Genomic DNA, 19,743 nt, shown 5'->3' on the forward strand with positions numbered 1-19,743 from the left:
GTTTTGTATATTAGCTAACCATAGCTAAAGATAAAGTACTGGTATATGGTACTGAACGGTCAAAACTATTTCAGAACATATTTGTATGTATTGAAAAAAAATATGCTTATTTTTTTATGAACCAGATCATTTGGTATTTTTTTTGGATCTTGGTACAAATGTCATAGCGATAAGACTGCCCTTTGTTGACACCATGTAACTATATCTTTGTAAACTCCTGTAATTATGTGGAAAAAAAATCTATTATACTCCCTTTCTGAATCCAAGATATGTTCCAATCTCATGTCTTTATTCGCCATCAAACAATTCAAACGCATCGAACATGAAAGTATTGTCAGTCGGACCTCACAACTCAATTTCCGGTATCTGCTACCAAAATACAGTATTTCCCGGTATCGGTATTCCGTACCGATGCAAATTAAAGCCGAGAGGACCGCAACCCCGTTTATACTGATTAGTTAACGTATCAGCTATTGTGGTTTTCCTATACATCAAGATAATAGAGAAATTTTAAATACGAGGCCCTAAAACGGGGAAGAAATATGGTCGTCCTACTCTTACCTACTGTTTATGTGTGTTTGCATCCTACTCACACTATAATATATTGAACCTTCTTTCAGAATGACTTAGTCATTTTGGTGTATTGTACTACCCCTTGTAGAATTGACTATTATTTAACTTAATCGAATTTGGTAAGAAAATATTGTAACCTTATTTATTTTTTCCAAGTAAAAGGTCTTCCGAGTAGGCCTCGAATTTGACGAATTGGTAACGAAAACATATTTTTCAATATCAAGTGTTTTATAGAATATACTTTTCCATTTCATTTGTGTTTTGTACGATCGTTGAATGCTTAAATTATTTTAGCCACAATCCTTGTTTCAAGTTTAAAATATTTTCGAAGAGGATCCTATAAATAAGCAAAAATAATATTTGTACTTTCTTGTAGTTTTTAAATGTTATTATCATAATAATATTATTTTTGACAATCCCTGTGTCCAAACCTGATTTATGCATCCAAAAATAACCCAACACGATGACTGGTCATAAAACTAAATCAACCAAAATTTCACCGTAACAACTTAGTAAAACCATATCAAAACGTTAATCAAACAATCCAGCATTTAACAAAATCCAAAAGTTTTCGATGTTTCAGCTTGTCGACGCTGACACCAGGGAGTTGGCTTGAAACTCGGGGTAATTAAATTTCTCGCTGTACACGTAGTCGTCATGGCCATCCAGATTAAATATTTTTAATCCGATTGTCCAAAAGTTAGTATAGCCGGAGAATCCAGAACAATTGTGTTTAGGATAAAGTCGATGGTCTTTTGTTTCGATTTGAGGTTGAACACCTCTAATGAAGTTTTATTTACCGAAGAATATTCTTGGGAAATTTGTCACCTCTTACATCATTGCTCAGATTGCGACTTGGATTATCAGAGCAAATTTCGTTCCTTGAAACTCGTGTCAAAGAGTAATGCTGATTGCTGCAGTCCATTTCCCCTATACCAGATATTTGTGCCCTGACCGAAGCCTTACCAATCTATATTTTCCGGGCCACAGTCACGCGAACAATGGACGCATAAACACTTAATGTCCTTGCTCCCGAAACAGGAGAAATGAATCTCGCCACACCAGGAATGAAATGAACGAATGAACCAATATTCCTGACTAACGAACCGTACACATACAATTTCTGAACGTTTCCAAGCGTTTAGCAGATGGTGACAATTTTCAACTGATTACATGGCAATTTCACCCTTATTGCTTACGAGTTAGTGTCCTGTTATTAATTTTGGTGGTAGAAAAAAATGGGATATTAAATCAATTACTTATCACACCATATCGGCAAAGAATTATGATACTAAAGATTTGGAAAACATCTTGTATTGATATTAAATTGATCTAAAAAATGGTTAATTTGCCATCGTAATTTGTTTCAAAAGAATCTTCTGTCTGATAATAACAAAATTACCATTTTATTTCAGTTTGTTATAAACAGATAGTGGTTTTTAGCTCTTAAACGAAAGACTTTAAAATCTGTTAAATATCCGAACTATAATAACTTTTGTCACCACCACTATTTTAAGTTTCCCTTGATGCTGCTGCCACAAAATATTTTTGGGCGACTTTATTTTTGCTTTAACGCGCATAATGACTAGTACTTGAATTCTTAATTATCTTTACGATACCAATAATCGATGTACGTGAAAGGATTTTCTGTTCTTTTTTGTTTGTCTACAGTACACTACGTTCAGATCGAGATTACGATTTCAGATTTCAATATTTGGAAATCAGGTTTACTCATGATGTTTCTCTTCTCCCTTCAGTCAAGACTCAAGACTATAAAAAATAACATAAGTTTTGCCTGCGTCAGGAATTGAACCGTGAGTCCCCAAAACATTTGGCGTCACCAAAAATATATTCAAATAAGTGCATGCATTTGTCACATGGAGAGCCATAGAATAAGCGATGTGTGGGCCACATATCCATGGATGAGTCACGTGACTTTTTCATGATTTCTGCTATGAGGTATAGGTAATACGATTAATGTTAATAACTGTAGATATGTAAGCCAATATGAGATGAAACATTAAACTTGTTTTTTTTCAAATAACCGACTTTCAGCTATATTATGTACTTGAGAAGGGATTTTATGAGAGGAGAGTGTTTTGACTGAACTGTTGAGCTAGTGGTAAGTGGCCCTGTCTGCTATACCGGACGGCGTAGGTTCGATTCCCACTCATGACAAATGTTTTTGTGATGAGAACGATCATTTGTTCTGTGTCTGGATATGTTGTATTTAGAAATATATTATAAGTATGTTTATCTTGTCTTGTCTTTGCTTTGCTTAGTTTGAGATTAGATGACGTATGAAATTTGTAGAATATTCATTAAACAACAAATTTTCTTCACTATATTATGTCTCGTAAGTATAGAAATACTCTAAATCACTATAAATCAAACGAAACAACGTCAGTTTACTAATAGCCATGTACGTTACAAGCATGCTCATACCATGTTATGATTCAATCTGATTTATGTTTAGGCTCCAAGCTACGGTATATAACTATATTGGATCGAAATAGCTTTTGAAATTGTCGCTAATGACATATTTTAGGCATATAGTATTATATTTGGCTGTTCTAGATTGAAGATAATTTTGGTTTGAATGCGTGTAATGATTATTTGTGACCGATATAATAATGTACATTGATTTGTTATACCACTGTTTAATAGAAGTATTGTGTAGTATAATATTGTATTTATATTCGGGTTTAACGTAGACGCCATTGTGGATATTTAGTTATTTGTTGGTGAGTTCCTTTTTTCTCACTTATTGTGCAGTACTCATTCTCTTAAAGTTTATTACAGTTTGTGGAAAGTGAGACAGTGAGACAGTGAACTGGCCTGTTGGTTTAGTTGTTGGTGACCCTGACTGCTGTACCGGAGGTCGTAGGTTCGATTCCCACCCAGGATAAATGTTTGCGTGATAAGCAGGATCATTTTTGTTCGGTGTCTGGGAGTAATTTATTTATGATATGTATGTATTTAAAAATACATCAGTTTTCTAGTAAATATAATACAAGCTTTGCTTATTTTGACACTAGATGGCGTTGTGGAACAGAAACTAATTAGTTTAGGTATTTCATTTTGTCCTAAAAACTTAAAATAACTATTGAATAATGGAAGGGAAGTCTGTGCCTTGGAGTAAAAAGTAAACGTTCAATTGAATAATAGTCGCCACATATATGTAAGTTTACTTTATATTCGCTACTTCTGTGGCCCGACTCAACTTGACGTTTCGATTTGCTCGCCCGAACGTTTGCAGTGCAAGTTTTTAATACGTATAAAATATATTTCTGTAAGGAAAGCAATATCAACACTTTTGACATTCGCTGAATATATACGATTGCAAAACTTTATTTTTAGGTATACGTAACAATATAATATAACACTAATATGCGAAAGTATGTGTGTGTTTGACCGATATCGAAAGAATATTGTGTGGTGGTCGCTGACTCCTTGGAATAACACATGGGGTACTTTTATCCGACTTAGTTCAAGGATGTTTTTTGCAGCTAGAACTAGCTATAAATTCAGACGAGCGAAGCCGCTAACAACAGCTAGTATCAAAATAACAATGATGTTGCATGAATACAGTACATGCATGCTTGTCGAAATAATTCCTTTGTTTCATAAACTATGGTATATTACCGCTTTTGCAATACAAACTCACACACTCGCTCCACAGGATAAACCGCATTATGTCACAGGTAATAACCATTAAAAACTAACACACGTATATCTCCATACTTTATGGCGAAGCTCAAAAGCTTTACAGCCTTTAATAACCGGACCCACCAATTTTTCTCCGGAAATTTCCACGTAACCGGCAATTAACCTCAACAGGCTCTAAACTAGCGAATCTGCCGGTAGCCACTGAGTTATGTCCTAACGACGGACATAATTTACTAGCCCATAAAAGCCGACCTTCGGGAATGATTCATTAACGCAGTTCAGTAGTTATGACACCCCATTAAAAGGGGGAAGTGGGAATGTAAAACAAATACAATGGCTTTGATGCTAATATTTGATATAATGGCCAAGTTGTGGGCTTAGGCAGTTAGCTGTTCTGAAACCATTGTTTTGTTAGCCGGAATCACGAATTTATTTAACGATCTTTTTTTGTTCGGAGTTTGAAAACAAATGTTGGGTGTTTTGAAGAATTTGGGTCGTATTTCAAATTTTGATTGTGTATGCATTTTGATGAAATAAATACACAATGCTTGTTCTGCGAATTGAACTGATCCTATACGTCTACATGGCTGTTCAAAAGCAATTGATCCGTAAAATTCATTTGCAAATTTCAAAGAATTATGGCCAGAGTGGTGAAATACGAAAAAAAATAAATTCCTTGGTTACTGAAGTGTTGATCAACACAATACCACTATACTTGGGTATTATTCTCGACCACAATCAATACAATCGATAAAGGCCTAACTTGATCAGCCTTCCACAAATCGATTGATTTGTCTTGACTTGTTTCGAATTGACGTTTAGTACCTGGCACTTGCTCATATATCTTAACGTTCAACATGAGCCTGCTGTAAACGTGGACTGGGCCTCATAGCACTCAATCTTACTGAATGTGAATGCGGTGAGCCCACAGCCGACCCCACACTATTGAGCCCTTTGAATCTGAACACCTTTAAAGCCAATAGCCAAGACGATTGTACTGTATCGTACGTACGTGTCAAATTTAAACCTGGCTACAAAGTGCTTCAATATATGATGGTGAGTATGAAAGAAAGTTTGCTTAATTAAATAGGTTTTATGGATCAATGTGAGAGTCTTTTGTTTGACTGTTAAGCAATAATATACTGTACTAACTAGTAATAGCAGTAATATTAGACTATACATGTCCTACTGCTGTCAAAAAGATTCATTTATTTGTATTTTTACTAAAAAAACAGCTCCCGCAGTAAGTAATTTAATGCTTCATCGAGGGGTCTTTCACAAACATACCTACAAATCACGTGCATAAAGGCATCCTGACTCAGAACAAGCATTCGTGGAACACACAAACGCTTGTCTTACGCGGGAATTGCACCCGCGACCTCAACCAATGGGCTATCCATGTAGACAAAAACTCTTCCCGTATAGAATTGTTTGAGCGTTGATCACCACACCAGATCACTACAAGCTGGTTAGTTATTAGTGTTGTTATAGTGGCAACAGAAATCCACTATCTTTGAAAATGAACACTATCAGCCATCCAGCCAATCATCACTGTTCAAGATGTACACAAACTGGAGACAGAAGGAGGGACACGCAGCGGACTCTTTGCCACAGGTTCCGTTTTTACCCTGGGTCCAGAACCCCAACACACAACCTTCAGGGCAACAATTATGAAGCTTAATGAGACATTGACTACACTAATTCACATTCCCCCCCCACCCCCCCAGTTCATTGCCCCCTCTATATTCTCAACAAGAACATCTGCATTGGAACGATTGTAGATATTCAAGTAGATTAAACTTGAATTTTACTGCAGTACTTTGGCGAAACTTTACCATGTAATGGCGCAGAAATTTTAATTTAATTCGCTGCCTTATAAACCGCTTACGTGTAGTTTCTTTGTAAACTTTTAACGTTTAATAGTTTGGTTTAGATATTGTTTATTTTGCAGTTATTTTAATATTGGTTGTTTTCACGACACTGTAGTAAGTTTAATGAACATATTATAAGCTGCTTTTATGTTCTTTTGGATAAGATTTGTGATATTTTTCATCTAGCCCACTGACTTCCATAGTTGGACAAAGGCAAATAGTCTAACGATGTTACTTCTAATTATTACTTGTATATAAAGTTTAATTTTGTATATAATTGGATTTTTTTAAATTATTTAAAATCCTATTCTGATATAATAATATAATTTCAGTTTAGATTTAATGCAATAATCATAATATAACTAAAAATACATTCGGTTTTATTTACAATTTTACAGAGTTAAATATTTACAAGTTAAAAAACAATCATATAACTCACTTTTTATGTTTACTTAGTATTTGACTAACACAACAAAACCTTTTTGTGCAAAACATTTCTATTACTCAATCTCCTATACACAGAACACAGTAACAATAAACTAGAAAATCAGACTTTTATCCAAAAACTACGTGTATCAAAGCAAAAACTTCATTCTATTACTTTTTTCATTTCCGCACCCGCATGGGAATCGAAAATGGAATAAAATCGACTAGAAATTTGAACAGTTTGAAATATTCACACACATATTTCACGAAATATCGAAAAATGCAGGGCCTTTTTCATGTATGTATTACGGATATAAAATTCGAATCTATGGTAATTCCTTACATATTCCGAAATTCCAATATTTACCCACGTAGGCTTAAGCGAATTGGCACAACAAGCTAGCCTTACGAAAAAAAAACAAACCCAAAAAATATGATGAGATTTGACTTTAGAATATCATCGCCACGCAAAATAAATTAGCAACAGCCAATAGCGTAGCACCTACAATTCGGGGTTCAAATTTCGAAATTGGAATTCTAGCACGAACCGCATTTCATTTGACGCGGCGAACGCTGCACGTACGCAGGGTTGCCAGTTTCTAAAATTAACGGACACCCGTTTACAGGGATCCGGAATTTGAGACGCAATCAGTATTTTGGTGCTTTTAAGCGGGTACTTGATCGCTGATCAATCATTACGACGATAAGCTACGTGTAGCTAGCAATGTTAGGATTTTAGTATCCGAGTTTTAGGACCGGGTTTATCCATGTGTAACATATTACACTGCAAGGTTTGGAAATTGTAGAGTCTCGGAAAGTCGATTTAGTTCTAAATTCTGACGTGTTAGTGTTATCCTGCTTTTTGAATAAAATTTAATAACCATTCAATCAAATGGTTCCCTGTATATTTTTTATTTTATTTTTTTTATTGATTATAATTAAAAATATGTTATAAAAAAACCTGAAAACTACAGCAAGTTATAAATTGCAATCATTCCTCAGCAATATTATAAAATAACCTGTCAAATTATAATTTACCTAATAATCATGGAATTTGAACCTGATCGCAATGGTAACCCTGATACGTTCGAAAATTGAAATCCGAATTTTCGGTTGTGACGTCGACAAGCCTCATTGTGTTTGCTTTTACTGCGTGTCAAGTCGGCAAATAAATTTTGTATTGTGTATTCGCCATTAATTAGTACAGGGGATGGGCAGAGCTCGGAGCTCGATGCAAACCTGTTTTTGATGTAGATATCCTGTCGTTAGGCAGCTGTTTTGGAATAGGCTTTGTCAAAGCGTACCAAAGAAGCAGTACCCGTACTGGCCATTGGTCGCTTTGGAAGAGAGATGGCACTACATGCAGTGCATTGCGACGTCTTTTTCTCTCATCTCTACAAAGGCATCGGTTTGACTTCAGGTTCTAGTGTGTAGACAAATTTTAATATCTTACTTTTTGTATTTAGTTTCTTTGAAAGGTTCAAAAATAACAGATACGGTTGTTTTAATCAAAATTACAATTTGATATGTTCATGCAAAAGCTAAATCCATACTTTCGCCGACCGCTCACATCCGTTATCGAACGTCTTTCCTAGAATGCAGCGTACGTTCAATTTAATTCTATATTTTGCCTTTAATTTCTAGGCTTTCATATCTTTCAATAATAAATATAAACAACGTTCCAGGTCATAAACTTCATGCGGTTTTTGCCTCTATAACAATTAATATTGGTAATCTATTGCGCCTATTTTCAATACCAGATGCTAACAATGATTGTTGATCCACTGATATGTTCGTAACACTATTATTTGCAAGTGCTGACAGTATGTGATATAACCATAATTTATTTGGGAGCTAATTGAAATCATCATCGTTAGATAACCGACATTATCGTTTATGCTAAGCGAACCTATACGTATAACGATGCATCGCTCTAATAGACGTCACAATTTTATGATGATTTTGGATTGATGATTATAGTTCTAAGTCACACGACTTATTGAAAGAAGATGTCCGTTCAATATATTTAAGCGTTTTTTATTATGGTATTTGAGTGGTGCGGGCTGGTCACTTGCCGCTAGACAAATGGGCAAAAGTCGTTGTCCACTGGTAGCCAGAATGAGGATATCGTTGTCAACTATTGTCAAGTTAGTTGGCGTAGAAGGTAGAGAGACGATTCTGTTAGATATGAGGAGCGATCGAGGCCAGAAATCTAAGAAGCCAGAGATATTTTGGAAAAAATGAAGGAAGGCCCTTGCCTTTTGTGTACCTAACTCTTAGGTAACTTTTTAGTCAGTAAAAGTCTGATTCTACCTATAACGGGAGGTGTTAGATGGTGATTTTCCGTTCCGCCCTTGCCCAGCTGTGAGTCTAAAGTAAAATAACTAAAACACAATATCAAAGACAGAAATCCCAATTAATTTAGAGTCCTGACATATAAATACTGTAAAATTAATATTAATGAAAATAGACACATAATATTTAAATTACGAAAATTCTATGTTACAATCACCAGATAACAAATGTATCATAAATTGCAGACAAGCCTACTGCAAAGAGACTAACAGTGCCAAGGCGACCATTAATTTATCGAACACAGAATAAATTCGAAACTTTTATTTACTTGCACCTCTGTATTGAATTAAACCCTTTCGTCGCTGAGTTTTTAATTAAACGAGGCGTCGTTCTGCTTGACACGTGTACACGGGCATGTGCACAAATGAAAATTTGTGTATTTAAATTCATAATGCATGACAAAGTAAATGGCAGATGGATTAGAAGAATGCACGAGCCATATGCTTGGGTAAACAAAGTCTTAAAATGGAATCTCGTTCTCATTGAAGTATACTTGGATAATAAAGCATATAACTGGGGTTTTTCTCCAAATATATGCACTGTTATATAGTAAGACGTATCGGTGCGAAATATGAGATATTCTGATACTATATACTGTTATGGGTTCTCTCACACCTACCATGACAATAGTTATTTCAATTTCGTGAGTATTTTTTGTTTTGATTGATTATTAAATGGCGATTCGGGCCCAACTGGAGTCCTTAGACTCGCCGCGTCAGCTCACTATTCAAAACTCCGGTCGGGTCTGAAACTAGTCGGGCAATCATGAGGAAATCGTTGCACCTTTAAATAGTACCTCATGGTACAAGTGGTACCTCTAAAACTCTCTTCTTCTGTCTAATATGCTACTTAAACAAAAAACTCATTTACTGTTTCTTTTGTTTCAGATGTTTCTCCAGCCAGTATGTTACAGTGAATTGTTAAAAATTTGTTGATAATTATAATAATCTGTTAGAAGGCGTGTTGTTTGGTGATGTGAAGTGATGAGCTGATGTGACTGATCACCATGCTGCCGGCGCTGTGTCGGTTGCTGGTCACCGCGGCGGCGCTCGGCGCCACGCTACTCGCTATGGCAGCTAAAAATGGTAAGTATTTATCGTTATTTATTTGTTCGAGTAAACATTTTCCAAGTTCTAGGTAATGTACTGTAATATTTTATACTGAAATTGGAGACATTTATGTTGATTTTAGGAAATTTAAAATCGAAACCAAACAATCAAGTTGATATGAAGTTAAAGTAAACTATTATTATTTTTTAAATTCATTATTTATGAAGATTACCACCACTAATACAGAATTCTCAATTTCAAGAACAAAACGTGAGTTTTTTCTATTAAAATATATAACAGACAAAAAATAAGTACGACCCCAGACTGTTCCTCACATTTTTTTTAACAAAATATGATGAACTGATACAAAAATATACGCTAGCTGAAAAGAAAACCATCATTTTTTCTTGTAAGGATAAAAAATCTACAGGAACTATTTTCGTAAATAACAATACCAAAGATACCTTAGATATTGCGTTTCAAGCGTTATCTGCCTCAGATCACATTCCTAATCAAAAAACTTACATAATAAAACCATATTCCTAAATAAAAATAAAGGAAGAGTCTGGAAAGAGGAGGAAACACATCAATTAGGAATGTCCCGCGACACATGAATGAAAGATGTAATGACTCGTGAAGAGTAAACTGCGATTTGTCAGCGCAAGGAACTGCTACCAAGGACCGTTGGTGTTGTGTTCAGTGGGTTTCTGAAACACATCGACTATAAGTGATAAGTTATAGTTGAAGGTGAACTGGCTGACTAATCATTAAGGTTGATGAGATATTTGTGTTGGGTTGAATGATGCTGTCAAATTTGGCTTTTTCACTGAAAAGTTAAGGATATTGGTACTTCTTTTTGGTTTATAAATCAAACTTTTTGAAAATTGTATTTGGTATCATGTTTTTTTTATTGAGAAAATATTTTTTTGCCACCAAACAAAAATAACGGATTGTCAATGAAATACAATTTGTGCTTCATTGATTAAAAAAAAATCGATTTGAACCAAAAATTTTGGGAAAACCTAAATTTCATCCCAAGTATATATTTCATCTCAACAATAGTCTACAATCATTATTCAAATCAATACCAGACACTGCAAATATCAATCAGATCCTTAAAAGCGTAAACAGTCGGCTGTCATCGGCAAGGAAACCGCGACAAAAACCAGAAACAGCTGTCATTTGCAGCTACCACTTAATGATCCCAACAGCGAACCATACGGAACCGATGTTTTGTGACTCATTACACATGAACCCTGAACTGACATCATAGAAAAAACAACTGTATCTATAACGCATAAGGTTGGAAATTAATTGCGGTTAGTTTTCTCGAATAAAATCTCGGGTCCTGGAGAGCTCTTTAATTCAGCATTGGATTTGCAAAGTTTTGCGTCTCCAATTGTTACGGCGATTGCAAAATGAAAAGGTTTGTTTTATTGTTCCTCGATAAGGTTGATTTTGAAGGGAAAGATATGAAGGGTCTGAGGCAAATATCTTTCAAGCTATGCCTGAATTGTGGAAACGAGACGGAACTCTACACTGCCTTTAACGTTGACTTGCTCTGACGATGGAAGTTCTGTTTCAAAGCTCTTAGTGAAAACAGTACCAACCGTTATTTATTATTTTTTTTGTTGTTGATAAAACTTCAACTGTCTATATCAAATTATGAGACAACCTGGTGACAATATGGACAATTGGACATACATGAACAGTGCTTAAGTAATATGGCTTTTTTCTACCTTTTGGATACGCAGCCCTTAAGAAATGTCTAATAATATGATATTTATATTTAAGTTCGATATCCCTAAAGAAGTTTATGTATTATTATTATGTTTATTTATTATTATTATTTGTAATTTATGAACGGTTTTTCTAGCGGTTGAACTGAGATTAACCTCGAACCCATGATTAGCATATAAATTACCGGCTTATGTACGCGATAGCTGTTTTATCGTACTTACTCGTAAAATATGACCCTTTCTAAAATATATTATTTGATATTAGTGGATAATATTGTTTTTGCTTTGTCTACGATAGACAGGTATGTATGTTATAGTTGCTAATCACAAGTAAGAAAGCCTGACTGTATCAAGTTACCCTTTTTTTCCCTATGCCGAGTATGGAATATGTTATTTCATAAAATTGTCTCTGCAATATAAACGTGTAAATATGTGAAAGTTTTCCTTTACCGCGCGTCTTTCTGCGAAAAAGGAAAAACATTTTTCTTTGTATAAACTGTCCTCCTAAGATGTGGTTCATAGATAGATAATTCTATTCAAACAAGAGGATCCAACATCCATCCACAAAATCTTCAATTCGCGCAAATTCAAAAATTATTCAACGGCCATCGAACGTAACCGTTTCGATTTAAATATTCCTTTTCCGAATTTAAAAAGTAACGGTTTTAAAAAGCTTGTTGGTCTCGCGAGTGTCGTGTTCGGGACAGCGTTTCAAGCGCTGCTTTGCATACAACTATTACCGCTGATTCCTTCCCCGGTATCCTCCGAGGGCGTACCACAACGTCTTACACTGATATTGTAGTGGGTGAGGAAGTGAGATGGGTTTACACGGTGTAGAGTGCCGTCTTCTTTCTACAAGTGCAAGGATGTTACTATAAAAGGTGGCGGTAGGCCCTCTGGGGCTGTCACGATGTTCCGCTTACAGCCCAGTCTTATCTGGCGATGAAGCTGTTGTACTTACATTTGCATGCTAAGATGCTAAAATTCACGCTTGTGTATTAAGTGTCTTACGGTGTTTACGTTTTGTTTCTTCTGGAATTCGCTATTTGAATTATTTTTGGAATTTGGAATTCGTTATTAATTAATAACCAAATGCTATCGGATTTCGTTGAACGAATTCATGTTTCACAGAAATTTGATACATTTACTTCCTTTAAATGTTAATTTAATTCCTTTGAACATTGCTAACGTTTATTAAATTTCATCACAGTCCTGTTACGTTAATGGTAACGAATCATTTCAGCATAAATTTATTTTTCGAAAAATACTTTTATTAATTATATTCTACATTTAATTTTATGTATACCTAAATACGTAAAAAGAGTCAAAAGTACAGTCAGCAAAAAAAACTTAAACACGTAACACGGAATGGTGTCCAAACGGATAAAAAATGTAATCCGGACAAAAGTGGGAAAATTTCACATGACCGCAATGCGACACGGCAACACGCTCAGTTTGATACATTAATAACTGTGCTGCTATTTGTTTGTTCCTTTAGTGGGTCAGCAGGACTCAGGTGAAGCGGCGCTCTTAAAGGTGTGGAAAAAGATGGGAGTGAGGTGATTATGATTTAAGTTATGTTGTGACTGAAATAGACTAGGAGAATAGTAGTCTGGTTGTTAGCTGAGAGACTCAGGTGAAGCGGCATTTCCTATAAGTGAGGAAAATGGTGGCTGAAATGGAGGGATGTTAAATAATTCAGTGGTGATTGAAAATGGACTAGAAGAGCAATAGTTCGGTTGCATATTGAGAGACTTAGGTAAAGCTGCGCTTGATATCAGAGACTTTGGAACTGGCGCTTTCTTTCATCTTCAAAAAAAGGTGGGTGAAACGGTATGGGTTACAAAGTCAATTAAACTAATAGTTGTGTCTGTATGTATTGTAGTCACTTTCTGGTATATAAGTAGACTACCCAATTAATTCTTACGGCATTCAATAATTATTAAAAACAGCTGTCTGAACTACAAACAACGTTTTAGTTAACCTATCATAACTCGTCGTTCATATCATATTTGACATAAGTAAAATAGGTCATAATTTGCTGATATTTCAAACAGTATTGGTCAATAGCCGTGCGTTAAACGTGTTTTGAATAAATGTTGAGTTTTAGAGCGATACGCTCGTTTTGTAGCGTTTGTCTGCTATTTGCTGAATTAAGTATAATTAGGTATTCAATTATTTGTTGATTTTGTTGTCTAAACTGTACAGTATGTTTTCGGTTAAGGGCTTTTCGTGTCCTTGTTTGCAGAACAAAATTTTATGTTGGAATCGAATATTGCTCATAGTTAGTCCGGTCGAGCGTCGACAGTCGATCAGCCAAATTCTGAGCGTAGATTTGATGTTTGTAAAATTAAACACTTTAGTTTATTTTTATACGAATAAGGATTTGTATAGGGAGTAACCATTTATATCGGTATTTCTTTTGCAGATCGAATAGTTTAAAAACGATAAGATTATTTAATCGATACCATCGATGATTAATCATACTCAATCAATAGTTTAAAAGGAGGCGAAAATAAATTATGAAGGCACGATATTAATTATTCCAAGCTACAATCTATCTCTGCACCAAATTTCATCTAAATCCGTTCAGTAGTTACCGAGCAAGAGCAACACACGTCCATAAAAACCTTATAACATTAGTAGGATCTAAGCAAATCGGCTGTCGGATGTTTCACCATAAATAAAAGCATGTTAAATGTTTACTTAAACTATCACCTAAATCCTGTCGTCAAAAAGCTTATCTAAAGCCGGAGGTCGCGCAGTAAATGTGAGGAAGACAAGAACTGAATTATTTCGCACACCTCATTTGCAAACGGCGTCGTCACTTTAACAATTTGCATTCTGCTACTTTTTAGGTTAGTTAAGTGTAAACACTCGTAAAATAGAACTGTTTGTTGGTTGTAGACTAAAGATAGTGAACTGAATTGGACTTTAATATGTAGGAGGTAAAATTGATTTTACAAACTTAGAGTTTTACTCATTGGTATTTAAAATATTATTAAGTTTCTTTTTTAATTATCAAATATAACTTTCAAGATAAATATATTACTAAATGATTGATTAATGATAGTACATAAATATTTTTCAACATAATACATATGTATATTAGTACAACCCTTCGGAATAGCGACTAAAAATCTGCAACCTTCATGAATAAAGCTTATCAAAACGCACAAGAAACACTACAGTCTATAGTGTAGCCTTTATTTAGCCCTAGGCCTAGTACATATTAGTGAACACTGGCCTTACATTGTGTATCGGTGAGGTCGAATTTTAGTGTACAGTTTGCAACTGAAGTCAATAAAAACTGTTAGATTTACAAGATACAATAGGATATGTTAATATGGCAAAAAAAAACATTTATTTATTTATTTATGCTAACACGAATTACCAATTACGTTAACATTATTAAATTTTAATGGACATCTTTGGTCTTTGACGTCTTTGGTCATGTCTGCCTGGTGGCAGTGCAAAACAATATATGTACCAAGTTTCGTCTAAATCCGTTTAGAGGTATTTGCGTGAAAGAGGAACAAACATCCATACATGCATATATCCATGCAGAGGGACAAACATCCATACATACAAACTTTCGCGTTTATATTATTGGTAGGATAAATTGTGATATTGGCTTGTTTGCCTACAGCCTGTCTTTGCTGACGGTACATCGCGCGTTAGTTTACACCATTTCTCATGCATTTCAGTGTTAAGGAGTTTGTACACGACACGTGAGCCGGATGGCCTTCCGTTCGCGAGTCGAGCAATGGATTTAATTAGCAATAAGTTAACTTGTACCCGTTTGTTAATGTCCACTGGGTGTGAAACCTCCACTATTTTGTTGGTGGATAAGATAGTTGTAACATTGATTTGTAGGGTTGAGAAAATAGGAATTCTTTTTTTAGTTTTGTTGTTTTTTTTGCTTTCGTGTTGTCCTTTTTGGTTCGGGTTGTATGTTTTTGTTAGAATGCCTCAGTAAGTTCAAGTTTTTGAAATTTAGGGTTTCAACAAAAAGCACTTTAAAATACTTTTGAAGTTAGTCATACCTATTGAAAAAGTTCTAGCAACGAATATACTAATTGCATTAGAAAACAAAGAGACATTTCGTTTCTAATAATACATAGTTTGAGAGAACTCCAAAACCGTCAACGTTCGACCTTCTCCGCTTCGGCAAAACTATATAACCGATAACTGACCAAAGCACATTTATATTTAAAACAAAACATCTTCTCTAAGACAGCCGCAACACAAGTTAACAAAAGTTATCTTTTGGCTCGCCCGTAAGAAACTTGAACATTTCCGTGGGTCGCGTTAAGTGAAAAAAAAAGATAAAAAAACTCGTCAAAAGTGCTAAAGTTTGGCGAAGTGTTCGCCGAGACAAGCGTAATTATTGTAGCTGACTGTACTATTGTCATGGCGCCTTAATTTACTAAAAAAGTTTAAAAGGAAATTGTTAAATAACTCAGTTAGGCACGTTTTAGGTAAATTGAATTATGGAGACGTAGCAAAAGTAAGTGCTGTTGCTATGCAATCGAATAGTTTTCCAGAACTTCTTTGATAATTATTATTTTCTCTGGATCGCCTTGAGCTTTGGACTCGATACGACTGAGTATTTATCTTAGAACAGGTTAGGTAGTAAATAAACTGTTTTGTCCATCAGAAAGATTTACAACGTTAACAAAAAATGAAGGCATACAGAAAAATAAAATAATGACGTCACTTACCAGTACGCATTTGACTAGCATGTGATGCTACAGCCACTAATACCTTTTCAACATCTAAAGTGCTTTTCAAAATAGAAATAGGCAAATACTCCATTCAATTCATCTTGTCGCTAGTTGTCTGATAACCCTAGTCCCTACATACACAGTGACGCGTCTCTATCGCACATATCAAAACTTCCATGATAAACAATCGCTGTCAATCGCACGCACACATGGCGTCGAGTGCACATATAAGAACTATTTCGAATGGCAATATTACATACTGGTACTATACTACATACTACTATACTTCCAACATAGAATAATCAAATCGGTTGGGTGTCATTTTTTAACCCACCTACAAAATTTAGGACCGTAATAATCGTTACTTAACCTAGATTTGTAGTACTTGTTGCTATAGCCACAGGACAAATTTTTTTTAATTATTTAAAAAGTTAGGGACCGTCGGACGGACTGACAGATGGATCAACAACCGAGCTACAGTAATATGGTTCCAATTTTACCCTTTGGCTATCGAAAAATAAATGACAACGTTCAGAGTATATAAAAATAAATTAACACATAAATTAAAAGACTAATATTGAGATCAATATTATTTTAATATCGGCAAACAAAGCTTCAGAAAATATTCTTAACAAGACTACCTTGAAACGATGCCTAAAGGAAATAATGAACATTCACGAACAAAAGGCTACGGGATGAAAAGAACCAATGTATTGGTATTCAATGCTGAGGTAATAATAAAAAAAATGGAATTAGATGAGGGTATTATACTAGAAAATTGTTCTGATGGGAGTTGAAAAGGGAGATTACGCTTTATCCATGCTTGGATAAGGTTGTAATCTGCTTGCCCTGGCTAGTGCATCCTTTGTTGTGTTATAGGAAATCAAACTTAAGGATTATGGAGAATATTGAGGTAAGAGGAGCTTTGGATGATTTTAATATACCTGGAATAAAAAGCATACCCTATTGTCTATTAGACTTTGAGTGTTTCAGAAATGTTACCTCGTAGTATTTCATTTGCCAACAATTGGCAGGACACAGCGCAGGACCGCACAGAATGGAGAGTTCTCGTTTCGGAGGCCAAGACTCACTTTGGGTCGCTGAGCCGAGAAAGTTAGTTACTTAGTATTTCATAACATTCTTGCCTGGGTACTCGATTAGTTTAGTAAAATCAAGAGTTATCTCCCTTTTATACTCACCATATTTTTCGTTAGTCATTACGTTTTATTGTGAACGCCAAATTTACCAATAAGCGCCCTCTTGACCAGAAGTCAGGTACAGTTCCCATTAGCATATAGCCTACTTTACCAGAATTTTACAAGTCACTGATGTCGTAATCCTCATTCACGCACCTACAACGCCTTAATATACATGATAATCTCTATTTTTATGACTAATGCCTTGAGTCTGAAATAGCCAGTTAGCCAAACATTGCATGGCCACCCAAAATTAGTTCACCCACACATTAAGGAAGTTTGGAACTTTGCGAAACCGCTTTTTACAGCTTGCGTGTCCATGTGTTCGGCCTTAAAGAGCCACAAAAAACCTTTCTGTATTATACAGGGTTTTCGACCCAAGTAATTACATAAGAGCCAGCGCTTAATGTGCTTAAATCTCATATTAAAGTGGCTGCGAACACGAATATTTTTTCGTCAACTTAGTTCTATGAGAGATTTGGTCCTGAAATGTGAGGGCCAGTGTGGATGTCAGGACTTAATAATGATGTATGGCTTTGACCTTTTTCTTCCCTACAAAGGTCCATATAGGTTTAGATTTTGGGTAAAAATGTCAAGGTCATAAACAATCCACAAAACCTCTTTTATTCGACACTACCCGACACTACACTACTTGAATCTAGCATAGTAATGTCATTTTTCTAGGTTCTAGTTTTTGGGTCATAAGTCCTTTCAACCAAAAACAGAATAAGAATTTCAAAGAGCTAAATTTAGAAACAAACAAGGTACCCTTAATAGAAATCTGTCCAATTTAAATAAGCTTTTAAATAGAACTGAGTTAAAACCATCCTTTTAAAAAACACTGATGGAACCTCACATGAATATAACGTCAAATCAAACAACGTGTTTGTGTTTCCATAAAAATCCATTCGGAACATGTAATATAGAATCTTTACAAACAGTAACTAATCTCGTACCATTAAAAATGTGTTTGTGTTTACTGATATTTATTCAAAATCACGACTGTTCTTGTCGGTCGTTTACCTCGGTGGAGATTAGATTGAAACGCTCACGATAAGGGTGGTTCAGTCTTACTAAGGGCGTTGTCTATTGTGCAGTCTGATGTTAGATTTAAGGATTTTTTGTAACATTTTAAAAATGTCAAAGATGGTGAAAGGAGGGGAAATGTTTAGCCTTTTAAAAGACGTGCATTTGGATAGGGTAATGTAAGTGTTCGTCAATGCATACAAAGAAATATATACTTAATAATTATGATAGAAAACACCGAATCCTACTGCTTATTTAATTTCATACATTTTAACGATTCTTTTACCGAAATTGCATGTAAAAATGTCATTTGATTTGCGCTTATTACCAATATTAACTCAGTTCTCACAACATCCAAAAATTAAAACGGAAAAGGAAAATAAATCCATCCAAACAATACCGATCTTACCACTGAAAATTAAAAAGCATAACACCAAAAATTACTCTTCCGGAACCGTCAGTCAACATTTATCAATCCTCACATGACTCTGGGGTCATCAATCAGCTGTCGTGAAACGGAACTGACGTCAGAGTCGAAAAAATACGTCACCAGTCGCCGCTCATGTAGGCTCTTTATTGTGTCAATTTGTTAGTTGCGAGTGAGTTTTTGTGTGCGAAATGTGTGTAATTATTCATTTTTAACGCTTGTTCTTTTATAGAGAGCAATAAAAGAACGTATGGGGTGATGCGGTGGGGAGATATGGAAAGATGTTACAGGAAAATGGCGTGAACTGGAAATGAGTTTTTTACTTTTTTTGGTTTGTTCTAGTTGTTGAATGTAGAGTCATAATGAGGTCATTTATTACAGCCATTAAAGTCTTTTACATAAGACAAGAACATTGTATTCTAAGATTATTTTTAAACGTAGTTATTGGTTTGCCATTATGCTTAAAAAAAAGTTCTTAATGTTTAAGAGTCTTTCTGACCCACATTTTGGCGTTGGGCATATGGATGTCAATTAGTCAACAGTAGCTTGAACGTTAACCCTTTTAACCAACATCGCTATATCCTAATATATTTTTTTACTACAGGGCATACCCTAGTTCCCCGTTCCCAACAGCGCCGATCAAAACACATCTATTCGCTATTAATTTTTCAGCATCCCAATAAAA

General features: G+C 35.1%; 1 protein-coding gene across 2 annotated transcripts in view; it reads left to right on the forward strand.

Moving 5' to 3' along the window:
• Positions 1-9,626: 9,626 nt before the first annotated feature.
• LOC113492476 (hemicentin-2) overlaps positions 9,627-19,743 on the forward strand; it is a 181,157-nt gene continuing 171,040 nt past the window's right edge. For both annotated transcript variants that reach the window (XM_026869936.1, XM_026869938.1), the window contains exon 1: positions 9,627-9,979. In XM_026869936.1, coding sequence (XP_026725737.1) covers positions 9,901-9,979 — 79 coding nt within the window. In that variant the 5' untranslated portion in view covers positions 9,627-9,900. The remainder of the gene's footprint in view (positions 9,980-19,743) is intronic.

Source organism: Trichoplusia ni, chromosome 4 (assembly GCF_003590095.1).
Source record: "Trichoplusia ni isolate ovarian cell line Hi5 chromosome 4, tn1, whole genome shotgun sequence".
In the NCBI taxonomy this organism is placed as follows: domain Eukaryota; kingdom Metazoa; phylum Arthropoda; class Insecta; order Lepidoptera; family Noctuidae; genus Trichoplusia; species Trichoplusia ni.